Source organism: Vigna radiata, chromosome 10 (assembly GCF_000741045.1).
Source record: "Vigna radiata var. radiata cultivar VC1973A chromosome 10, Vradiata_ver6, whole genome shotgun sequence".
Lineage (NCBI taxonomy): Eukaryota > Viridiplantae > Streptophyta > Magnoliopsida > Fabales > Fabaceae > Vigna > Vigna radiata.
In genome coordinates this window covers 16,976,332-17,001,214 of record NC_028360.1, presented here as the reverse complement: position 1 = coordinate 17,001,214, position 24,883 = coordinate 16,976,332, and the positions used below count along the sequence as shown (strand labels likewise).

General features: G+C 35.9%; 4 protein-coding genes and 1 pseudogene across 5 annotated transcripts; 3 read left to right on the top strand and 2 right to left on the bottom strand.

The window, feature by feature from the left end:
• The first annotated feature begins 494 nt into the window (after positions 1-494).
• LOC106775528 (BTB/POZ domain-containing protein At5g03250) lies at positions 495-4,028 on the top strand. Of its 2 annotated transcripts, none has more exons than XM_022786672.1 (5): positions 495-771; positions 974-1,043; positions 1,317-2,528; positions 3,086-3,595; positions 3,729-4,028. In XM_022786672.1, exons 1-4 carry the CDS (start codon positions 716-718, stop codon positions 3,563-3,565), a joined length of 1,818 nt encoding a protein of 605 aa, XP_022642393.1. In that variant the 5' UTR covers positions 495-715; the 3' UTR covers positions 3,566-3,595; positions 3,729-4,028. The 2 variants fall into 2 exon arrangements, with proteins under 2 accessions (XP_022642393.1, XP_014518157.1); XM_014662671.2 differs by having other exon boundaries at positions 495-774.
• Positions 4,029-5,686: 1,658 nt separating this feature from the next.
• On the bottom strand, positions 5,687-6,404 carry LOC106774569 (ubiquitin-like protein 5). The gene is made up of 2 exons (XM_014661601.2): positions 6,107-6,404; positions 5,687-5,924 (listed from the first exon to the last, which is right to left on the bottom strand). Exon 1 carries the CDS (start codon positions 6,333-6,335, stop codon positions 6,114-6,116), a length of 222 nt encoding a protein of 73 aa, XP_014517087.1. The 5' UTR covers positions 6,336-6,404; the 3' UTR covers positions 5,687-5,924; positions 6,107-6,113.
• Positions 6,405-7,332: 928 nt separating this feature from the next.
• LOC106774528 lies at positions 7,333-14,259 on the top strand (annotated as a pseudogene).
• A 1,686-nt stretch (positions 14,260-15,945) lies between these two features.
• On the top strand, positions 15,946-20,688 carry LOC106775773 (CSC1-like protein ERD4). The gene is made up of 6 exons (XM_014662956.2): positions 15,946-16,620; positions 17,665-17,822; positions 18,007-18,282; positions 18,540-19,390; positions 19,711-19,966; positions 20,056-20,688. Exons 1-6 carry the CDS (start codon positions 16,350-16,352, stop codon positions 20,428-20,430), a joined length of 2,187 nt encoding a protein of 728 aa, XP_014518442.1. The 5' UTR covers positions 15,946-16,349; the 3' UTR covers positions 20,431-20,688.
• An 853-nt stretch (positions 20,689-21,541) lies between these two features.
• Positions 21,542-23,461, bottom strand: LOC106775110 (pentatricopeptide repeat-containing protein At3g25210, mitochondrial). The gene has a single exon (XM_014662159.2). It carries the CDS (start codon positions 23,423-23,425, stop codon positions 22,250-22,252), a length of 1,176 nt encoding a protein of 391 aa, XP_014517645.2. The 5' UTR covers positions 23,426-23,461; the 3' UTR covers positions 21,542-22,249.
• Positions 23,462-24,883: the final 1,422 nt, after the last annotated feature.

Below are 24,883 nucleotides of genomic sequence, written 5' to 3'. Positions count from 1 at the left end.
AGTATCCTAAATCAAACATAATCTCAATATTTATAAATTTATTTTTTGTATATGTGAAAAACCTAAAATCAATTTGACTTGTGACTTATTGTTTACAGATTAAGTTGCAATATAATATTTTGTAAATTTTGTATGCTAATTAATTCGAAATCAATCTGACTTGTGAATTATACTTTAAGTTGTGGAAGAATACTGTAAAATGTAAGTTTTTTAATAAATAAATATTTTCCATGAATCGAAAAATTCATTTATTATTTTGTAACTTTATTCTTATTTAACAAAAAATACCAAATTGTTTACTATAAATAACTAAAACATCTAAATGGCAAAATATTAGATTGAATGAATTCAATTATAATGTTATTTTGAAATCAGTTTAAATGGAATCTCAATTTTTTTTATAATCGAATGAAATCCATAGCTACGTATCTGCACGCACAGAAAATGATATTGTCCCACGCGCCACGCAAGCTAACAAATTATTGGATGAAAGAGGAGAGAGAGAGAAACATCATAAGCGGAATTTGGAGATAGCTACGTTAACCGTTTTCGTCGCTCCTTCAGTTACTGGCTTCTTGTGTGTGGAGCATCGTCACTTCCATCTTTCTCTTTTTTTTTTCTTCCTTTTAACCCTCCTCTACCCTCCATATCTCAATTTATCAATCTTCAAACAGCAATCCGTATTCCAAATAATTAATTAGATATATGAATAATAATGGCATTCATGAAGCAGGGGTCAAAGTCTGAACCTTTTCGTCGGGAAGGTCAAACGTGGTGATCATCCATCTCTTTCAAAATCTATACTTTAATGGGTCCTTCTGCCATTAACCTTCGTTTTGTTAATTTCATAATTGTTAGGTTCCCACATAAATAAAATGTAACCTTGTGTCCCTTGACGGTTTTTTTTTTTTTTTTTTTCTTTTTTGAATTCTTCTGATTTGGATCGTTTATACTAATATTGTTTTGCATTCAGGGTGTGTACGACAGGACTACCAAGTGATGTTACCGTTGAAGTTGGCGAAATCTCTTTTTTCCTCCACAAGGTGCTTGGTCCTATTTAGCATAAGAGAACTTAGATGCGTGTGCTTTTAGGTTTGCATTAAAAATGGATATAAGTTACCAAGGTGAAGCTTCAATTTTGACACGAGAGCAACACTAGAAGCTCCTAAAGATCTGCGTCTAAGTTGTATTCTTTCATATGCTGCATGCGTTGTGTAGTTGATTTGTCCCCGTCTCTTCAACTTCTATGACTTTGAATGCCTTTTCAAGTTGATCCTTAGTTTGTTTCTACGTTTGTGTTTGTGATTTTGATGCAGTTTCCGTTGCTTTCTAGAAGTGGCCTACTGAAGAAACTTATTGCAGAGTCCTCTAATGAGGATGGACCAAGTTGTGTTTTGCAACTTCATGATGTTCCCGGTGGAGCAACAACATTTGAGGATATAACCAGCTTCTGCTACGGTGTAAAAATAGAAATCACATCATTAAATGTAGTCAGCCTAAGATGTGCAGCTGAGTACCTGCAAATGACTGAAGAGTATGGTGAAGGGAATCTTGTTGCACAGACTGAGACTTTTCTCAATGAAATTTTCAGCAATTGGCGAGATTCCATAAAAGCCCTTGAAACATGTGAGGAAGTGCAACCCTTTGCGGAAGACCTCCATATAGTTTCTAGATGCATTGATTCCTTAGCTATGAAGGCTTGTTCAGATCCGAACTTATTCAGCTGGCCAGTGGCTGCACGTAATTGCAAGCAAAATCAAGCCGATAACCGTGCATTATTGAATGGAATTTCTACTGATACAAGATCTTCTCAAAGTGACGATTGGTGGTTTTATGATGTGTCTTTGTTAAGCCTACCCTTGTATAAACGGCTCATTACAGCAATTGAAGCAAAAGGAATGAAATCTGATGTTGTTGCTGCATCTCTCATATATTATCTTAGGAGGTTTCTCCCCTTGATGAATCGGCAATCAAGCTTCACTGATAAAGGCCATGCTACCATTCCTAGTACTTCCGAAGCTGACCAAAGGGCTCTACTTGAAGAAATTGTGGAGCTGATTCCTAATAAAAGAGGGGTCACATCCTCAAAGAATTTGCTTAGGCTGCTTCGCACAGCCATGATATTGAGTGCAAGTCCATCATGTAGAGAAAATTTGGAGAGAAGGGTAGGAGCTCAACTAGACCAGGCTGAACTTGTCGATCTTCTCATTCCAAATATGGGATACTCAATGGAGACACTATATGATATAGACTGCATCCAGAGGATCCTTGATCATTTTATGTCTATATACCAGCCTGCATCTGTAGCAGCTTCTCCATGTATAATTGAACAGGGGGCATTGATTGCTGGAGCTGATGCATTGACACCTATGACAATGGTTGCAAATTTGCTTGATGGATATCTTGCTGAGGTGGCTTCAGATACTAATATGAGCTTGGCTAAGTTTCAGGCACTTGCTATTGCAATTCCAGATTATACTAGGCCACTTGATGATGGTGTATACCATGCAATAGATGTATACCTTAAGGTTAGATAATTTTGATAACCAATCCTAACCTGTGTTATTTTTCTGGTTTACCTAAATGTTTTGGTATGTAGATAACTTTTTTGAAACAGAATTGAAATTGGGGAAGAATGAACTAAATTAGTATTAGTGATATTTGAAAGCTACATCTTACTGCCTTATCGGCAGTTATATTGAGAATGAAAATAAAATTAAACTCATGACAAAGAAAAAAAGTGTTTAACAAGTCTATTTGGTGAGTGAATCTCTCATATAATAGAGCCGAATGGGAAACAACATTACTAGGTTTCATATTTTAGATTATTTAAAGGGTGATGGAATCGAATGGATGGAGCAATGAGGCAATGCAGTAAATTCCATTTCATCCAATATCTTTTCTTGTTCTTATGGAATGGGACCAACTTTTTCTTTAAAAGTTCAATCATAAATCTAAACAATGAAATGGTAGTTTTGTTTTTATCTCAATATGCTTTAGATATCCTAACTTCTGAGAACGACCTCGCAAGAGTAATATAATATTATTATATGATCACTCTAATGTAAAACTCTGACAATTACAGATACATCCATGGCTGACAGATTCTGAACGGGAGCAACTCTGTAGATTGATGAACTGTCAAAAGCTCTCGCTGGAAGCAAGCACTCATGCAGCACAAAATGAAAGACTGCCCCTACGAGTAATTGTTCAAGTCCTGTTTTTTGAACAGCTTAGACTCCGGACATCTATATCAGGATGGTTCTTTGTTTCTGACAATCTTGAGAACGGACATCAACACAGTGGAAATGTCCTCCCCAATGATGATCCTTGTCAACGGGACACTGCAGAGGGAAATGAAAACTTGAGGGAACGTCTTTTGGAACTGGAGAAGGAATGCTCAAGCATCAGAAGCGAGCTCCAGAAGTTGACTAAGACAAAGAAAAGTTGGAGTATTTTACCGAAAAGATTTGGCTTTAGAAAAAAGTCAGAGAGTAGCAATAGCAGTGATATGAAAACACCAACTTCCACTACGAATGGAAAACCAGATCATGGAAATGGTTGAGAGATTTCAATGAACTTCATAATAGCACAAGTAAGAGCAAATGATTATTTCCTTCTGACTTGCATTCTATTTTTTCTTCGTCTGTAACTTGACAATCAAATTTGTTGGTAGAGAAGTTCAGGGTGTGCTATTCTCACATTTCTTACATTACTGTCTCTGACAGGTGGAATTATGGTCATCTCAACTTTTGGTGTTGCAGATCCTCAACATTCTGTTGCTGCTTTTTGTCTGATCATTTTAGTTGTGAGATGGTTGTATAGAGTCAGTGTTTTAGCTCTATTTATTTCTTACTATGGTACATGCAAACGTGAGATCCTGTCAGATTTGAAACTATAGGGTGATTATGGTGCACTTTCGGATGGGGGCTCTTAGGGGTGTCCATCCTTTTTTGCCATTGACAATGACTCTTGATTTTCCATATTTTCTGTTCATCAACAAAGTGACTAACCCTATTCATTCCTTAGCTAACCTGTGTTAGATTATCTGGAGTAGTTTCATGTTTGAAGAACCCTTGGCTCACTAATGGCAAATACTAGCTGTGTATATCCATTTACTCCCGAAGGATGTACCTGACCGTGTTGTTTAATGACCACTTGAATGCGGCAGCATGCAGAAGTTGCTTGTCGATTAGGTAGATAGGTTGATGGCATAGACAGTGTAAATACAAAACTACATGCACATGCGTATGGAGTAGAAAAATGATGAAAATATCTGTATCTAACATTTAGTATTGACCTAACAATTTTAGTCCTTTCCGCGTAAAAACTGAGAATTGCGATAGAAAAGATGAATAGCATGTTTTGTTCCCTTTTCAAACGTACTTTTCATATTATAAGATAAGAATGTATCAAATTTACTGAGCACAATGAACGTACTGTGAGTGATTGGGAACGGCAATTCAAACAAGCGTGAGCATGAAAATCTATTATTTTAATCAATCGCTCTGCAAACCGAACAGTTTGGTTACCGGGAAGTATATTTCTACAATTCTTCGTATTATAAAATAAGATGTTGAAAATATTCTTTAGTCCAAGCACCGGTATCCTGAACACAACATGAGACTTAAGCACATAATTGATTTAAAAAAAAAAAAAACTACTCATGTGCCAAGTGCTATCATATGCACACGATCTAACCCTGCGCCCACTCTACCAAACCCAATTCTTCCCATTCTCTCTGCCCGGAGACTTGATGCAATATCGTGGAATATCAGGATTTCTGTGTCCCCAAGACTTGATGTTATCTCTTGGCATGTCAGGATTGCGTCCTAATGAAGCTCTGAAGAGATATGCTGGGACATGGAATGACAAGTGTTAACAGCATGTACTCATTCTGGAATGGTGAATAAGGAGATTGATTGAGCACAGCGTCCATGTCCTGTAAGAGGAATCTTTCTGAAAGAATGCGAGACAGGAGAGTGATAAAAACACCAGACTGCGTTTGGATAGATATGAACATTATAGTTCATAAGTTCTGAATGAGAAAGACCTCTCACACCTCTATCAGACAGAATATATTAAATGGTTAAGGAATTCATACCGAATTTGAAAATCACCGTTTACAAATAAAAGACAGATCTTGGGGCACATACAGGTATACACGGAAAATAAGGATGTTATACCCATTTGTAGCGAGACGTGAGCATACTAGATAATAAGCAAAGAACTGTTAACTGCAAATACAAATACAGCGTTTGCCTATGACTGTCAAACTGCAATACTAAGCTTTTCCAAAAAGAAATAATCATACAATCTTTTGAACATTCGGAAATGCTCTATCAACGACTTTTGGGGCATTCAAAAACATCAGTTAACTTATTAATTAAGCAATTAATAACCACATGGCAGATTTCGCGAATTCAAATGCCAAAATAGAACAACAGTACAAAGAATCATCTATCCACGAACAGTCACAAGATTAGAAGATCAGGTCTGATGAATATGTTAATTTGACTTCCATACAAAGAACCATATCCATAGGAATATATATAACATGTCGAATGAAAGACTGCTTATGTAGGGCTATAACCTTAGTTTCACTTACCACATAATTACTACGAAAAAAGAATACTTAAAACTGCATTGGCTTACTATCTTCAATTTGAATCTTTGGCATTTCAAGTTATAGAAAAAAGACACGTAATTTTAGATAACATTGAACTCGTAAATGTAGATTCACGTGTTCTAACATTGTAGAATTAGAAAACAAAAGGCATAAGCAAACATTACATGAGCTCCAATACATCCATCACCCACAGTAAGGGATATACATTATTCAAACTAAAGGGGCTTTAGGAAGTCAGAATTACATTTAGAGCTTATCCCATTCACAATACATAGTATCAAGCGTATAAACACACCTGAAACAAAAAAACGAAAATACACTGTGTTATTGTATCAGTCGAATTATTAGAATTACAAACATATCAGAAAACATCTTGATTGCAGAAGACCAAAGGACGGGAGAAATCGAAACTTGAAAACCCTAAAATAGAAAACCCTAATACCGACTTGAAAAGGATTAAAAGAAAAATTGGAATACTTTGAGTTTAGTTGTAGTAGAGTTCGAGACCCATGCCGTCATGAATCTCGTAATCCTTCAGAGTGATGTGATCCTTGTAGATGGTGTACCACTTCTGGATACGGATCTTGTCGGCTCTGGTGCCCGTCTGAGCCGCCACAAGCTTCTTCAAATCGCCGATGGTGTCATCGTCGTTGCACTTCACGCGCACCTTCTTTCCTAATCGATCGTTCAACACCACCTCGATCATCTTCACAATGCAAACAACCCTAATTCCCAAATTCCAAAACCAAAGTTATATTACTTTGTCTGGAAACTTTAGAAAAGTCGTATTTATACTTAAGTTCTCATTGCGTGGCGACCAAGTTTGACTTTGCTATTTAAATTTTCACAGAAAAATAAAATATATTTATATTTACACAATTCTATATATTGATATTTATCTTTTGTTTATATAGATCCTTTTTAAAATTTAACTACTTTTTTATATTTGATAGTTTCTTTTAAGTTTTTTAAAATTAAAATAATTTTTTATAATATAAAATTATCTATAAAATAAGTGAAAATAATATGTTTCCTGAAAAATAATTTTGAGAAGCTATTAGATGTTGACTCAGATCAAATTACAACTTTATAAAATTATGTGATTTGTTGTCTCAATCTAATGTTTAAAATTACATTTGATGTATCTAAAACCATTCATTTTAGGTTTGAATATTACACTTGTTATGCATGACAATAAAAAAGTTTCAAACAGGATCTTTCTCTAAGGTTGTCTCAGGGACAAAGGAGCAGTGAAAAATGCAGAAGAAAGCGATGAAGGAAGAAGATAAGTAATCATAGGCAAGAATGAAAACTTCTGACATTGATGATGAATACGTTTTAAATTAAAACATAAAGCTAATAATGTATGGAAAAGATACGAGTTTGGATAACAACTTTTAATAAACCGTGTTTTTTTTACAATTTTTCTTATTTTAATAGTATTTTTTTTTTTTGTCATCCAAAAGTACTTTAGATAAATTTCTCAACATTTATATTTTTACTATTTAAAATTAATAAAACTGTAATATTATTGTTATTTATAAAAATTAATAAATTATATATAAAATATTTTATAAGTAAATAGCAATATAGAATTATTTTTCTTTACGTAATTATTTTTTTCACACGCATTGAAAAATTAAAATTGATTATTCCCCCCTTGATTCCTCTAGTACAAAAGTTCCATTCAACTACCTACCTGTCTGCTTCCACTCTGTTTTCACCATCGAAGATCTGGGTACCTTCAGCATTTGTTCTTCATCCCATTTATGATTTTTCTTCAGATGCTACTTCCCGCATGATGTAGGACTGTGCGTCCCATGGCAGTTGATCGAATCACTGCAGCATTGGCTGTTTTAATTTGATTTACATGAAAGTTTGATTCTTTTCATCTTTCCCTCAAAGCCCACCAACGACTCTCCAACACGTTGACACGTTGCTTTCTTTGGATTGGTGGGTTTGCCTTAACATTTTGAGTTTTTTTGTGGGTTACGGGGTTTTGAGAGACTTGTTGTAGACTAGATTGTATTATTGTTTGAAGATGAAGAGATTGAAAAATGAAACTTCTAATTCAAGGAGGTTTAGGTTGTCTCATTTTTTTGTTGCTGTTGGGGTGTTGTACTTGGTTTTTATATTGTGTAACTTTTCACAGTTTGAGAAAGTCATCTCATCGTTGAGTGGGGATGAGAGTTACTATGGAGTTGGATTGGATAGGGTGAATGCTACTGGGGACACTAATGATGCAGCTTTGAGCCAGCCTTTTGTTAGTTCTGTTTATAAAGACGCATTTCATTGGAGGTTAGTGGATGACAGGGGCCAGGATGCTCCCTTGAGGCCAAAGGAGGAACCAACGAAAGAGGAAGATCATGGTCTTGAATCTGTGAAGCATATTCCTCAGGGACATGGTAGGATTACCGAGGAAATCTTGCGGCGAAGCAACGTGACTGGTGATTTTTCTGTGCTAGAGAAAATGGCAGATGAGGCTTGGACATTGGGGTTGAAGGCTTGGAAAGAATTGGAGCAGGTTGATGAAAAGGAGACTGGAGAAAGAATTGAAAGAAAGACCGAGTCGTGTCCTTCTTGGATATCAATGAGCAGGGAAGAATTGTTAAAGGGGGGTGGCTTGATGTTTATTCCTTGTGGTCTTGCTGCCGGTTCTTCAATCACTGTGGTAGGAACACCTCATCACGCTCATAAGGAGTATGCTCCTGTGCAAGCAAGGTCGAGGTCCACGGGGAAAGGTGATGGATTAGTATTGGTTTCGGTTTCACAGTTTGTGGTTGAATTACTAGGGCTAAGGTCAGTGGAAGGGGAAGATCCTCCTAAGATTCTTCACCTGAATCCTAGGTTAAGAGGGGATCGAAGCAAACGACCGGTTATTGAGCATAATACTTGTTATCGAATGCACTGGGGAACATCTCAAAGATGCGATGGTTTGCCATCTGAGGATACTGAAGAAATGCTTGGTATGATTTCATCATGTTTCATGTTCACTTTGAGTATGTTAAGTAGGGAAAAAAAAGTTTTGCAGGATGGAGTTGCATTGTCGTTATGTAGAATGGGAAGAAAACAGCAAAGTAGGTATAGTAATCTTGAAACTGATGGAATAAGAAGATGATGATGACAAATGAGCATGAAAATAAGGAGTGCCTTGTTGCTTGAATAATTAGCCAAAGAACACTTATTGGCTGTTTGTAGCATGCTATTAAAAGAAACACAGCAAAAGTAATGCTTATTCTTGTCATAATTATGGCGTTGTATATAGTGCAAGTTTGGATTAGTGCTTTTGTCTTCTGAAAAGTCTTTAATCAAAATGCTGCTGTTGGAGGTTTTGGCTGAAAAGCTGTTTTGGGTTAACATTTATCAAATACTTACGAACTTAGAATTAGATGCAAGAGTTTTGTTGCATGAGCATTTTGTATACATAAGGTTCCATTTGCAGATTATGTTGACGCGGAATAAAAGGATGTTAAGACTTTTGGCTATCAGGGTATATCCTTATTCGGCAACAATCTATGATCAGTACGTAAAATCATCACTGTTAGGATTCTGAGTGAGTTTGAGTCTCACATTAAATTGAATAGAAGAGAACCAGATGAATAATAAGAAAGAAGACTCACAAATCTAATCTCTTAAGGTTTTGGGTTAAAGATGGTGTCTTGATCTCTTATAACGTTTGCTCATGAGACTCTTGTGTGCTCAATCTCCCTGACATTTTCCATCACAAGAACCCAACTATCACCGTGAACAGGCAAGGATAATAAACTAATGCAACTTCTCTAGTTTTTGTGATATGGGTAATCTTTTGTTTATTAATATTTGATAAATGATAGTATGGAAGCATGCAGAAAATAGTTCTTTATGGTTTGACTATTTTATAATATAGTGGGTAAAAATTTGTATAGAATGTCATTCAGTCTAAAATAATTATTTTAGAGTTCCATAATTATTATTTTTCTGCATAATGTTTTTATATTTTGTGGGTGTTAATTTAATATATAAGTAAATGTTTTGTCATGCTTGGCAGTTGATGGGTACAGGAGATGTGAAAAATGGATGCTGAATGACGTTTTAGATTCGAAAGATTCCAAGACAATGTCATGGTTAAAGCGATTTATAGGGCGTAAGCAGAAGCCAGAAGTGACCTGGCCATTTCCGTTTATGGAGGGTAGAATGTTTGTCCTTACATTACGTGCTGGTGTTGATGGATACCACATCAATGTTGGGGGTCGCCATATGACTTCATTTCCATATCGCACAGTAAGTTAATCAAGACACCACAGAAGTTTCATCTTATGTTCCACTAAAGATCTTGATGCAGTGAAATTGCGTGATTAATTCATGACAATCATTATTCAAGGGGATGAGTTTCTTAATGTTACTTTTATTTTGCATGTTGTAGTTGGTTGAAGGAGGGAATTATTGAGGGAAAGTTGTTCTAAGGAGGGAATTACATGTTGTACTTGATGATTGATCTTTTATGCGTAGCCTGATTGCAACCAGTCACTGGAGTAATCAAGGAACTAATTAGGAGTTAACCAGAAACTATGTTACCGCCTATTGGCAACTAACTCGTGGCCTTAAGTAACTAGCTAATTTAGATAATACAATATTCTAGCATAAATAGTTATAGTAATATTTAGTATTCTAACAGAATTAGAAAACATATCAATTTCATAGTGGTGAGTCCCTTTTGCATTTATGACGGGTTCTATAGAGCATCTAGATAGAATCTTGGTCGATGGCGTACCCACGGTTCTGAATTCTATTATGCTCTTTGATTACAAGTTTTGCCAGGATGATTTTTCGTTCCCCTTTCTCATCAGGGTTTTACACTGGAAGATGCTACAGGATTGGTGGTTAAAGGGGACCTTGATGTTCATTCAGTTTTTGCCACTTCTCTACCTACTTCAGATCCAATTTTCTCACCTCAAAGAGTACTGGAAATGTCAGAAACCTGGAAAGCCAGTGCTCTACCTAAACATGCTATTAGGCTTTTCATTGGAGTTCTTTCTGCTTCAAATCACTTTGCAGAACGTATGGCAGTTCGAAAAACATGGATGCAAGCTTCTACAATCAAGTCTTCGGATGTGGTAGTACGATTCTTTGTTGCATTGGTAAGGCTACTTTTTTGGCGTGAAAATGATCTATTTCAATCTGGTACGAGCATGGAGAAATACGTGATACCATTGATGATTTGGGAGAATTTATTGTTACCAGGGTTTTTTATTCTATTTTTAAGTATATTATGCCTGCTCAGAATATAGTTAACTTACTTTACTAAGATATTTGGTTTTGTTTGGTTTAGAAAATATAAATTTACCTTCAATGTAATATTTGAGACACTTATGGTTATTCAGAGAGACGGTGAGTTCTGATATTTGAGTTGGTGGAACACTTCCAAAAAGAGTATTTTTGGTTTTTTTATTAAGGGAATACCCTGTCTTAGACATCACAATAGTATTGTGCTACATCATACCAAGAATGTTGTTGAACACTAGAACTGCTGTAAGAATTTCAAGAAGAGAAAAACAACCTTCCGAGGTCATTTTGTGGAAATTATGGGTAAAAGTATGTACTCAAACCCTGAAGGGACAACATAAAATATTTCTGACCTTCAAGTGGACCTGGTAACCTCCACTTTGATGGCCCAAAAGCTTCGGCAAATAGAATTTGGAGTCTCTAGTTATTTTAATTGGAAATTTCTTAATTTCAAGAGCTAGGATCCGATCCATTCACCTGGAAACTTTAACTAAAATAAACAGAAAAGTCAGTGACATATAGAAGGGATCTTCAGGTTTTTATAAAATTCTCACTTAACAAAGGTCGTCGTGGTCTATTGGTTGTCTGGCTATAGTTTTTGCTAATCCTTGTTGAATAAATTGAGATATGGTTGCCATACCTCACTTGTAAGCTGCTGAAATTGATTTTGGAAAGTAGAAGAGAAAGATGAGTAGTCCTCTAGGATCAGGTTTCCTAAGGCATTGCATACATTTAGCATCATAGAACATCTATTCAATTCGTGATCCAAATTTGCAATGGAGCCCATCGAGCTCAGTGTATCACTAGGCACCTAAAGCTAGTTATCACCTTAGCTATTTTTGTGCTCCACGAAGCTCTTAAAGATTTCAAGTTTACAAGAGGCTCGATTTTCTAATATTTATCTTTTAATATAGCTGATATAAATAGTTTATATTTGCATGAGATTGTTGTTTTGGTTGGTTATACTTTTAGTAACTACATTGGTTGGTTAATGGGAATCACCATTTGTTGTGCAAATCACTTATTTTATATTTCTAATCCACCTCTGTATTGGTCATTTATAATATAATTATAATTTCAGAAGAGAAAATATAGAAATGTAGATAAATGTAAGTTATATAGGAGTGCTATGAAATAGAATGCAATTTGCAAACAATTTTTTTTTCATTTTAGCCACTTATGTTTGTTTGGATTCAAGGGCTTTCTATGTATTTTTTTTTTCACTATTATTCTTCTTATTGATATGATATGGCTGATTTGTCTATTTTGTTACCTGTTATAATTTCTAAACATCAACATGAAGAATCCAAGGAAGGAAGTTAATACGGTGCTGAAGAAGGAAGCTTCTTACTTCGGTGACATTGTCATTTTGCCCTTTATGGACCGCTACGACCTTGTTGTGCTTAAAACCATGGCTATCTGTGAGTTTGGGGTGAGTGAACTCAGTCAGATTTCGTGCTTTTCTTTTACCATTTACAGATATTGGGGGTGAGTGAATTGCATTTGTCCAGCTAATATCTATCAGCTCCCTCATAATGTGCAACTCTTACAACTCCCACTCATTTTTCTGTTGTGTCCGGTTTTATAGACAATTTTCTTCAATGCAGATTCAGAATGTGAGTACTGCATATATCATGAAAGTTGACGATGACACTTTTATCAGGGTGGATACTATCAGAAATCGAAGCTGTACCTCGGAATAAGCCCCTTTACATGGGCAATCTCAATCTCCTGCATCGCCCTATGAGAAATGGCAAATGGGCTGTTACATATGAGGTATTGTAGTTGTCACATTTAGTTAAACTTGTAGGTAACATGCAAGTGTGTACATTTTCTGTTTGTTTATTCAAATTTTTTCAATTTATGCAAAAAAAAAAGTAATGACACACCATCCTTTCTCTTATCTTGCTGAATATATATTAATTGGCACAGGAGTGGCCTGAAGAAGTATATCCTCCTTATGCAAATGGCCCTGCATACATACTGTCCAGAGACATTGTTACTTTCATCATATCCCAACACAAGGAAAGGAGGCTGCGGGTTTGTTACCAAAACCAACATTCTATAACCACTTGCAGAAACTAACATTGTATTGACTGATGAAACGTTTTGATTATGGTGGCAGCTCTTTAAAATGGAGGATGTAAGCATGGGAATGTGGGTTGGGAGATTCAACAATACGGTGGCCGCAGTTCAGTATTCCCACAACTGGAAGTTTTGTCAGTACGGATGCATGGAAGGCTACTTCACTGCACATTATCAATCACCCAGGCAATTGCTCTGTCTGTGGGACAACTTGTCAAGAGGTCCTGCAAGATGCTGCAACTTCAGATGATTTGCCCTTGTATATTTTAAACTCTTGTACCTATTTCATATACATTACTGTTGGACGAAGTTATTACGCACATTCAATTCCAAAGAAAATAGAATTCACCATGCTCTTCATACTGCTGCCACTTTTTCTTTTCGCTTTAAATAATCATCAGCCTTTTGAAAGCGTCTTTGGCCCACCTCGACCAAAAGTTAACAAAAAAACTAGTGATCTTAGTATTTGTTCTTGCATACCTCTGTTATTTTAAAATAAACTTTCCGAACTATAAAATATATATTCTGAAAAATTCATTCCACATCAAAAGGATCACTGCAAGGAGGAAAAAAAAAATTAAAGAAAAAAATACTCATGAGCATTGTTGTTGTTCATTCATACTTTATTCTTAAAAAGTGAAATGAAAGCTAATTAAAAGCAGGGAATATTCAGCACCCTTGTCTAATCCATAGACTTCAACAACAAAATTTAAGCTTGATATATAATTTTTTAATGACAAAATTTGTACTAGTAGCTGTGAACACCTTTAAAAAATGAAATAAAAAGAACATATCCTAATGCCCTGAAAGTCATGGAGATATATTGGTGAATCATGATTGATAAGAATGGGTCCACTAAAGTAGAGAAAAGAAAAAGAGGTATGCCAGGTTTAATTCACAGCTTCTTTCATCCGTGTCTACCGCGTGTTTCACTTTCGAAAATGGTCCCCCAAATCTCAACCCTACCAGACGCTTCTCATTCTCGTTTCTCTTGTTAGTTGGCACGTGCCATGGCCCACCTCAGTTGTTATTATCTCACCCAACCGAACATAATTACATAAACTCCGCATACATATCAGAACAAATCTAGGAATTACAACTCTAATTGGTGTTTTAAGAAAATACAAATTATTTGTGAGGAGTTGCAAAAAGGTAAAGTTTTTACTTTTAGTGGAAAGAAAATTTGGTTTGAATGGTTTTGAAGGTAGGTATGTGTAGCATAATAGCATTTGCATAGCTTCCCTTCTTATCTATCCAATATGTGTATCTCACGGTCTCTTACTGTGTCCCACTGTCGGCAACACATCCATGTGCCACCTGTTCCTAGTACCACCGACACGTGTCAGCTGGATAAGCTGTTTCCTCACTCTTAGGGTAGAATTATTACCCACGTCGACAGCAACTTGCGTGTGTGAGGACGAGCTAACGAACAAATAGTCAATTTGAATTGGACTGCCCATTGGTACAAATGTAGAACTAGAATATTACCGGTTAACTGATTTTATCCATATTCCCTGCAGTTACCACAATGCCCATGGTTTGATCCCTCTCTTTGTTTTTTCTGACAACTACAAAAGAAATATCATGCCCGTCATGATCCAGATCTCTTGTTCTTTTCTGTTTTTCCAATCAAACTCAAGTTGCATATGTATTTATGTAATATAATATAATGCATACTATAGTGGGTAATAATGACACAACTATGTTGTATATTGTAATTATGTTAGATTAATTTATTAAGCAACATGCTCAAATTTGGAAGGTGTTGTGTATCTTAATTATATATATATATATATATATATATATATATATATATATGTCTCCCTCACTCAATCCTTCTTTTTAATGAAAAATCTACTACTTGCTTTCCATAAAACTACTTTGACATTTTCAGTAGCTTGTTTTATTTCCAAACATATTTGACTAATGCTAATGAATTACTTATTCTTTTGACCATATAATATGTACTAAACACGTGAAAAATAAAATTCTCCATTTACGACGTCTGTGTGTTTACTTTCGGCACTGTTACTGAAAAAAAGTCACAGTATTAGTATTAATAAAGTAAAGAAAATAAGAAGTCATTGCTTCATTTTGTATGTATAAAACATAAAATATTGAACGATATTTACGAAAAAAAAAAAAGAAAAACTTTTTGATGGGGTACACCACCTTGAGTGATCTGTGCTTTGCAACTATCAATGTGAAGTGTGTTGGAGCTGTCATGAAGTTTCAGTGACCAGAAAGAGATGGGTTTCTGGAAAAATCTACCTAAAATACAAGTTTATCGAGTATACTTGGGGAAGATATACACGTATACTCATGCATTTTTTTTATAGTTTTTCTTTTACTCTGAAATTGGAACATGAATTGGTTTGCAAAATCAGAAAGTATACAAAGCCTGCAAAAGATTTTCAGATCTTTGTGAAATGAATGGTTTGTTAAATACGTGAATTGTGAATAAAATAATCCATGTAATATTAGCTTTACGTAATACACGTATTTATTAGCTTTAGTGTTCTTTTGTGGACACATAACAGACAGCGTACCGTTATGGTCTTCTGATGGTAAGTAAGAAGCTAGAAATACACAAAATATATTTTGACTTCCTTTTGAATCGCATGGACAGCACGTGAATAGGTCCCGTTTTTTTCTCCGCTTCTGTAAACTTCAATCAAATTTGAGTGGTTCCAGATTTCATAAGGTAAAAACAAAATCTAACATCTAACTAGAGCCACACACTGTCTTACAATTCATCCAAACAACACTAGATAAAATTTAGTAAGACATACACTTTTCCTCTGTAATGTTGTATAGTTTAAGGTAAGTTGAAAAAGGGTATCACTTGTGATAATTCTGGAAGCAAGAGGCACGAGATCCCTGATTCAAATTATTGAGGGGTAATATTGGCATGCAGGGGCATCTCTGTAATACAGAAATAGGGACATGAGAAAGTTTGGTCCTTTTCAAACAGCTCCTCTGCATCACCGTTTTGCATTATTTCCGCGCTCGCACACACTCATCCCACTCTTAATTTCCACGCAAACTCAAAATAAAATCTTCGATTCATTACATTAATTGAACACAAGCAATCCAAAACGTAAGGTGCCCCACAACACAACTACCACCTTTGCTCAAAATATCTCCTTCTTTATTATATCCATTTTCCTTTCATCTTCTTCCTTCGTGTCATTGCCGTTTGCTATCGTTGCTACATAAAACAACACCCTTTTATTGCCATGCTTCGTAACCGTTTGCAACGGTTGGTTTGAATGAAGGGAGTGGTAACGGCTACGGTGCATTCGTTGATGTTGATCAAGTGAGGGACTTTGTGTTGTATTGTGTTGTATTGTGAGAAAAGCGAGAGGCTCAGATGGATTTTACTTCGTTTTTGACGTCCCTGGGGACTTCGTTTCTGATATTTTTGGTTTTGATGATCGTGTTTGCTTTTCTATCGAGTAAGCCTGGGAACAATGTGGTGTACTACCCCAACAGGATCCTCAAGGGGTTGGATCCGTCGGAAGGAGGGCCCAAGAGCCGCAACCCTTTCTCATGGATCAAGGAGGCCATGTCTTCTTCAGAACGTGATATTGTTGCCATGTCTGGGGTTGACACTGCCGTCTACTTTGTCTTTCTCACCACTGGTTTCTCCCTTTTCCCTTTTTTCTATCTATATATCTGCCTGCTGCATAACTTCCTTTTTGTTGAAGCTCCTAGAACAAAACTTGGATATGGTTTTATGGGTAGTTTTTGGTCATGTTATCCGATAAAAATTGGAGTTTTTATCTAAGTGAAACTTCAGTTTTGATTGAAGAATAATACCAAAAAGCACATAGGAACTGCGTCGTGAGTTATGTTCAATGAGAGCATAGAAGAATCTTCGTAAAATTGTCTGGTCCCTTGGGAAAATTTTCACTGATAATTACTATAATGCACCTTCGTGTTCTGTTTTTGATAATTTGTACAGGAAACAAGAGCATTTCATTGTATTCACTGTTCACTATTCATCGGTTTAGCCTTTAAGAGCTGAAACAGGATTCGGACTAGGATTTTCAAACTAATTAGTAACGGAGGTTTTTGAATTGGTTTAGCCTTCTTTCAAAATCTGAAACAGAATTCTTTAGAAACATTAACCATCAGGAATGAGATTTGGATAAAATTTGGGGAACTGATTTAAGTAATACTTGAAATCTCGAGCTTTGTTCTTTGTCTCATGTTCGTAGCGAAGGACAAATTCTTGGTTCTATTTGCAGCACTAGTATTACACAAAAGTGGGAAAGAAATTTTGAATTACACTAAGAAAGTCACATGTTATTCCAGTTTGCTTTTGTTCCGATTGTCATCTTTTTTTGCTATTGATTCACCATAGTACATTTTTAAATGGTTACGAAAGCCAGGTTCTTCATTGTGTGAGCAAAATGCTACACTATATGAATACGCTTGTCTGTGACCTGTGTGCAGCTTGTAGACTCTAGCATTGCGTTTTCTTCCTCAAAATATGTTTTCCCATCACATGACACAGAAAGAGAAGACAAGTCTTTCCACTATAATATTATTTTCCCCTATAAATATGTTTGTCTGGTGGTAAACTTTCATATTTTACAATAGTTGTCCATAACATGTTTATGGGATCAGTAGTCAATCCAACATAAAAGATTTTAATAATAATTATTATTGTTCTGTGCCAGTGTTGGGCATCCTAGTTTTATCTGGAGTTATTCTGCTACCCGTTCTTCTGCCGCTTTCTGCTACTGACAATGCTGTGAAGAGACAAGATGGAAAAGCACAAACAACTAGCAAAGGAACTTTCAATGAACTTGACAAGTTATCAATGGCTAACATCACGGTAAGATCGGTGTTTTTTTTCTTCCAAAAATATTATGCTAAATCTTCCTTTGATTCAACGTATTAGCTGTGTGTGTGTGAAAAGTAACGACCAATATTTTTCCGGTGTTAAACAGCTAATGAGTTTCTTTAATACCTACGAATGATAATAATGCCAGAGACTGAATAACTTGTTGTCAGTGTAGGCAAGGAGTTCAAGGCTGTGGGGATTTTTAATTGCCTGTTACTGGGTTTCAATCGTTACATTTGTTCTCCTGTGGAGAGCTTACAAACATGTCTCATGGCTGCGAGCTGAAGCTCTTAAGTCCCCTGATGTGAGGCCTCAACAGTTTGCTATAGTTGTGAGAGACATACCTAATGCTACTCAAGGTCAGACTAAGAAGGAACAGGTTGACACTTACTTTAAAGCCATCTATCCAGAGGCATTTTACAGATCTATGATCGTAACAGACAACAAAGTGGTAAGGTGTTCGTACGATTATCTTCTTCCATACCCTCTCAATTAATGTGACCATACATCTTGCAGATGAAAGAAAACGAGGATCATTTCTATAGAACTAACCCATTATATTGTTTAATTCTAAAAATGCAAATGTCTAATGAATTTGTTGTTCCTGTTGTGTAAATGTATAAATAGCCTGTGATGACGTTTCTTCCTAGTTTTTCCTCACTGAATATTTTAGTATCTAATTTAATTGCTCAAAGTTATTGCTAACAGGTGAACAAGACATGGGAGAGCTTAGAAGGGTTTAAGAAGAAGCTTGCCCGTGCGGAAGCAGTATATGAAAGGTCTAAAACAACTGCCAAACCAGAAGGAACAAGACCTACTAACAAGACTGGCTTCCTTGGACTTATTGGTGAAAAGGTCGATAGCATAGATTATTACAATGATAAGATTAATGAACTTGTTACCAAATTGGAATCTGAGCAAAAGGTCACCCTTAGAGAGAAGCAGCAAGACGCTGCTCTGGTGTTTTTCTCGAGTAGGGTGGTTGCAGCTTCTGCAGCTCAGAGTTTGCATGCGCAAATGGTTGACACCTGGTCAGTCTTTGATGCTCCTGAACCCAGTCAACTAATATGGCCTAATTTGAAAATCAAGTATTTTCAGAGAGAGCTGAGGCAGTACTTGGTGTATGTCATTGTGGCATTGACTATATTCTTCTACATGATCCCAATTACATTTATATCTGCATTTACTACTTTGGATAATTTGGTGAAATATCTTCCATTTATAAAGCCAATTGTTCGTATAAAGGCTTTAAGAACAGTGTTGGAAGCTTACCTCCCTCAGCTTGCGCTGATTATTTTCTTGGCATTGTTACCCAAGTTGCTTCTGTTCTTGTCTAAATTTGAAGGCATTCCAACTGAAAGTCACGCAGTTAGAGCTGCATCTGGAAAATACTATTATTTCATCGTGCTGAACGTTTTCATTGGAGTTACTATAGGTGGAACCTTGTTCAAAGCATTCCATAGAATTCAGGAGAACCCCAACATAAATGAAATTGCGTCCTTGCTAGCTGAAAGCCTCCCCGGAAATGCTACTTTTTTCTTGACCTATGTCGCCCTTAAGTAAGATGTCTTCCTAACTTTATTTTATTTGGTTTATTTATCTGTGGTGATACTTTATTTTGTTTGTTTACAAGCAAAAGGAAGGCTTCAAATTTTAGGAAATGGTGTTCCTCATTGTATCATGTTGTTATCTTTTCCTGCATTCTTTTGCAGTAAAAGTTACTGTGTTTTTTAAAGGCATCATATTTTTTCACGTGATTTGGGTGTAAAGTTTAAAGTTGAAAAATTGGATTATGACATGAGTAGAAAAGGCTTCACCTTTCTCTTTTAATTTCAAAACACTTGACATGACACATATTAATTGATTTTTTCTGTCTTAGATTTTTCGTTGGCTATGGCCTTGAACTGTCCCGAATAGTTCCTCTCATTATATACCATTTGAAGAGAAAGTATCTTTGCAAGACCGAGGCTGAGTTGAAAGAGGCTTGGCAACCTGGAGATCTTGGTTATGCAACAAGAGTTCCCGCTGACATGCTGATTGTCACAATTGTGTTCTGTTACTCTGTTATTGCTCCTGTGATAATCCCATTTGGTGTTCTATATTTTGGCCTAGGATGGCTTGTCCTTCGAAATCAGGTGAAGTCCCTTTTACCATGCTATTTTGAAATCACATCCGTTAGTAAGTATTTTCTTACGGGTTTGTGTATATTTGTGTTAATCAACAGGCACTCAAAGTCTACGTACCAACATATGAAAGTTATGGAAGAATGTGGCCTCACATACACAAGCGTGTACTAGCATCTCTGATATTATATCAAATTACTATGTTTGGATACTTTGGGGCGCAGAAATTCTACTATACACCACTTGTGCTTCCTCTTCCCTTTTTGTCACTGATCTTTGGTTTTGTCTGCGGAAAGAAATTCTACCCTGCCTTCGAACATCCTGCACTTGAGGTTGCAGCTAATCCACTTAAGGAACCTCCCAACATGGAATTGATTTTCAGATCTTTCATTCCACCTAGCTTGAGTTCTGAGAAGATAGAAGATGAACGGTTTGAAGATGCATTATCTTCAGTTTCGAGAAGAACGGCTGTTTGATGTAATTATCTGAATTTCAACTGCTTTTTACGTGTTAGTTTTAGTCTTGTAGGGATACCTTCAGATATTCATTGTTCATAATACGTCTTAGGAACCACGATGTTGAGTGTTAACTGTTGTGAATGTGATTGTTTAGAAATTGTTGGATGGACTGGTAATATTTCCGTGCAATGTTATGATGTGTTTGTTCAACTTGTATTACTTGCGGATAAGTGTTATGGTGTTCAGTATGCAATTCATAGATTTCGGTACTGAGAACTGATATGTCTTTTTACTTCGTCACAAATCGACCATGTGGAATATTGTATTTAAAAATAGCACGTGGTAGGAGGATGTATTGGGGTTTTCAGGGATACAAGGGGTAGATTTAAACCATGACCGAATTCATATTATGGATTATGACATCACTTATAAGTATGCTTTCTTATTTTAGGTTCTATTCATGTTTTATTCCTGCTTAAGCAAAGCAGTTATACTGCTATAAACAAGCAGCCGGTTCAGTAGAGTATAGTTTGTAATTAATAAAGTGTAAAAGACAATTGACGGAGGAGATACTGCTACGAATAATGATGTGTGAGTTAAGAGTTTTGACAACTTACATTCAATCTGAGAATTGGCAAAAATTCACTAGAGTCTACCTTTCTGCTTCTGTTTTTTGTCCACCCTACACAAACGTCTTTTAATTTAAGCAAAATAATGTCATATATCCTTCTCGTTAACACATAAGTTACCTGATTTGTTTATTCAATTATATAAATGTAATATACTAAAATAAAAAACCAGAGATAGTGCTCAAAGATCAAGATCAAATATCAAAGAGTAGAGGATCAATTTGTGAGAAATTTGATTCAACGTTCATTTTCAAATGTTCCTCGAGAAGAGGTCTTCAATACCATTTATTGAATTTTGCTTAATGATAAAAAGAAAAACAATTGAGCAAGGAAACAGCAAAAAAATTATTGAATTACACATGCGAGTATCAATTTTATTGAATCCGATTCATGAAATACACTAAAATTACTGAATAAAAATCTTGCACCATGATCTTGGGTGCTGCTACTGACTATTACTAATAAGGTATGAAACTAACTAATCCACCAACAATTAGAAATACAAGAACATGTATTCTTATGAATTTAATAATTGAGTTGTTCAATTTAATACAGAAGATCAATATAATTTCCTCCCTTATGCCATCAAGACCAGTAGGGTTGCTATGGAGAATTAGGACTAAAAAAATAAATATCTGTAACTAATACAAACAAATGCTAGCAACTGTAGTACTTTTAGCTAACATCTATTGAAGATTAATTATTGGAGAAAACAAAATAATGAACTAAGGGCAAGAAGTTAACAACAAAGAACAATCAGATGAATATCAGGTAGCTTTGGTTTTTTTGCACAATACCATAAGATACTCATCCGCTACGGCAAACTACCCACGAGCAACTTCTGCATGGTTGCATAACAACATTGGGTGAAATTGAACATCGGGATTTACGATGCTGTGGTCTAGTCCATTCAGCGTGCTCAGAAGCAACATTTTATCATAAAAGAAGCTTGCGCCACCTTATCATCAATATCAGTGTTTATAGAACTAACACCTACTTAGGTGCCCCCTCCATTCACTTTGCAAATTAAATTAGTCCAAAAGATGTTGAGAGCAATTCTCCAAGCAAATACAATTATTTATCTGCATTAGCACTCATTCAAAAGAATCAGCTTCCTCATAAGAGCAGGAGATTAACAAGTTATACTCCAACAAAAGCAGCGTTATATGCATCTTATGCTACCTCAAGCAAAGGCATTAGCAAAAAACCTACTCCCGGCACGAAAAATGCAACCCGTCCAACAAACTTACGTACATCTTCTCACCCATGGAAGCATCCCTCTTCTTCCATTCATCAAGCAGTTCAAAAGCATCATCGACCCTTCCCTCACGACACAACCCTTCCAAAACAGTCTTGTAAGTGAGATGATCAGGGGACCTAGACTGCCCCAACATATCAAACACAACCTCAATGGCATCCTCAAACCTTCGCTCCATCGCAAGACTACACACAATTATAACGTAAGTACTAGTACTAGGCACAAGACCCTTCACTCTCATCTCCCTATAAAACTCCAAACCCTGACTCACCCTCCCTTTCTCACACAACCCCTTGGCAAGGTAGCCATAACTATAAGCGTTAGGCTCACAGCCATACAACCCCATTTCGCGAAAAACCCGAACCGCCTCATCCACCTCCAAGCACATGGCATAAGCCTTGATGATCATGTTCAATACAAAGGTATCAGGAATAACACCAGAAGCCTTCATTTGCTTAGTCAAAGACCTAACTGCGTGCAGATACACGTAACAAACATGCAACTTATTGAACCTCCGAAGCAGCGAGTTGAACAAAAGGGAATAGGTTTCGAGGTCAGGTTTACAATCGTTGGAATTAAGCATCTTCTTGTAGACATCGAAGGCGCGATTGAAGAGGAATTTGCGACCGCAGCAGAATCGAATGATAGAGTTGTAGAGAGGGACGGAGACGTCGTGGCAGGCGCCGGCAATGACCTCCTCTATCAGGGTTTCGGCGTGGCGGTAGCGGCGGCCGGCGATTAGATGTTTGATGATGAGGAGGTAGGTTTGGCTAGTGTGCTTGTAGTTGCGCTGCTGCGCGGTCCAGCGGAAGATATCGAGGGCCAGGTCCGGGTCTGATTGGGCCTGCAGGGCCTCGGCAACGTCGAAGGGGGTGAAGCCCGGTTTCAGGGCCTGCACCCACGTCTCGAATTGTTTCTCCGATGGGGTTCTCGATGGCTGGGTGGAGGACGGGCGCGCGTGGAGTAGGAGGCGCGTGAGGGGGAGAGAAGTTTGTGGCCGCGTGAATGGAATTAGGGAATAACAGACGCGGAGGGTAAAGAGGCGTTTGGAGATGATAATTGCCATTTCGTCAGAGAAAAAGAAACAGAGTGACTGAGGAGAGCATTCTTTTGCTACCATCTTCATAATTCAGAAACCCTAACTATTTCAGGGGTTTTACAATTTAAATGTAACAAATTAATTTGAATTAGCATATTTTCAAGTGTATCTTTTCCTGATTAATTTATACTATTATATAAAAAAATTATTTATGTTATTTTCAATTTTATTTTTTAAATATTTTTTCAAATTAAGATAATTATTTATCTTTTAAATAACTATTTTTTATCGTTTTTTAAAATGGATTGTTTTTTTTTAATTAAAATAATCATTTACGATAAAAAATTAAAAAATACTAAAAAATACTTATAATAAAATTATAAAAAAAAGTAAATTTAATTTCATAATTTTAATAATAATAATAATAATGCTTTTTTTATTTTTTTTCACATGAAAAAATATAAACACGTGTATTTTTTATGTAGAAAATAAATTTAATAAAAAGTGTCATCATTTTAGGGTTTTATTTAATTTATATTGATGTTGAAAACGTAATCAACATATAATATATAGAATATATATAACCAACTTATAATAATTAAGAAAAGAATATATCAATTATTTAAAATATAATCAATTATAAAAAATTAAATAAGATAAATTATAATCAAATATATTATTTCTTATCAATCACTCATTTTTTGAACGTGCTTAGTAAAATTTTTATAGCATAATTCATTCTATTTCTAGGTCATTTTGGTTATTAATATGTTTTTAAATATAATAATTTTTTAATGTAATTTTTGAAGTCTGGATTTATGAAAAGAATGTCATTTGTTTTCTACTGTCTCTCTAATAAATTGTATAGGAATGTTTCTTATAAATGTAAAATGAATATTACTTTATATATTAAATTGATATGTGGTTTTATTTAAATGATACATGTTGTGTAAATGATAAAATTATTAAAAATTATGAGAAAAATATGAACTTGTGATTACATGATATAATATAATATTTTAACTACAATTTCAGTTGTGGATTACGTATTGTTTGGGCCGAGTATGATTTGAGCCCGCGGAACCCAACCCATTGAAAGCTTAAAATTAATTAGAATTTTAACAAAGTTATTATCCAATGAGAAGGGCAACCGGGCGTAAGCTAAAGATTATAGTTAAAAAAAATTCAAAAATTTAAACTGACCTAAGAAACGACTGAGTCTTTGCTCCCTTGAAAGAAATAGAGTCTGCAAAGGGAAGAAGAGGGGAGCGAGGGAGTGAGAGAGTGTGGAATTTGAAGCATTGAGAGAATAAAAGAAGAGAAAGAAAAAGGTGATTGTTTGTGAAGGATGATGTCTGGGAGCAGAGGAAGGTTGGAGTTGGTGGTGAAGAACCGATTGATGAGTTTCTTGATCTGGCAATCCATTTCATCAGCTATCGTCTTCCTTCATTTTCTCTGCTTTCCCTTCACTCGACCTCACTACCCTTTCTTCTCCTTCATCGTCTTCCTCTCCTCCAACCTCCTCTTCTCCCCCACCCTCTCCTT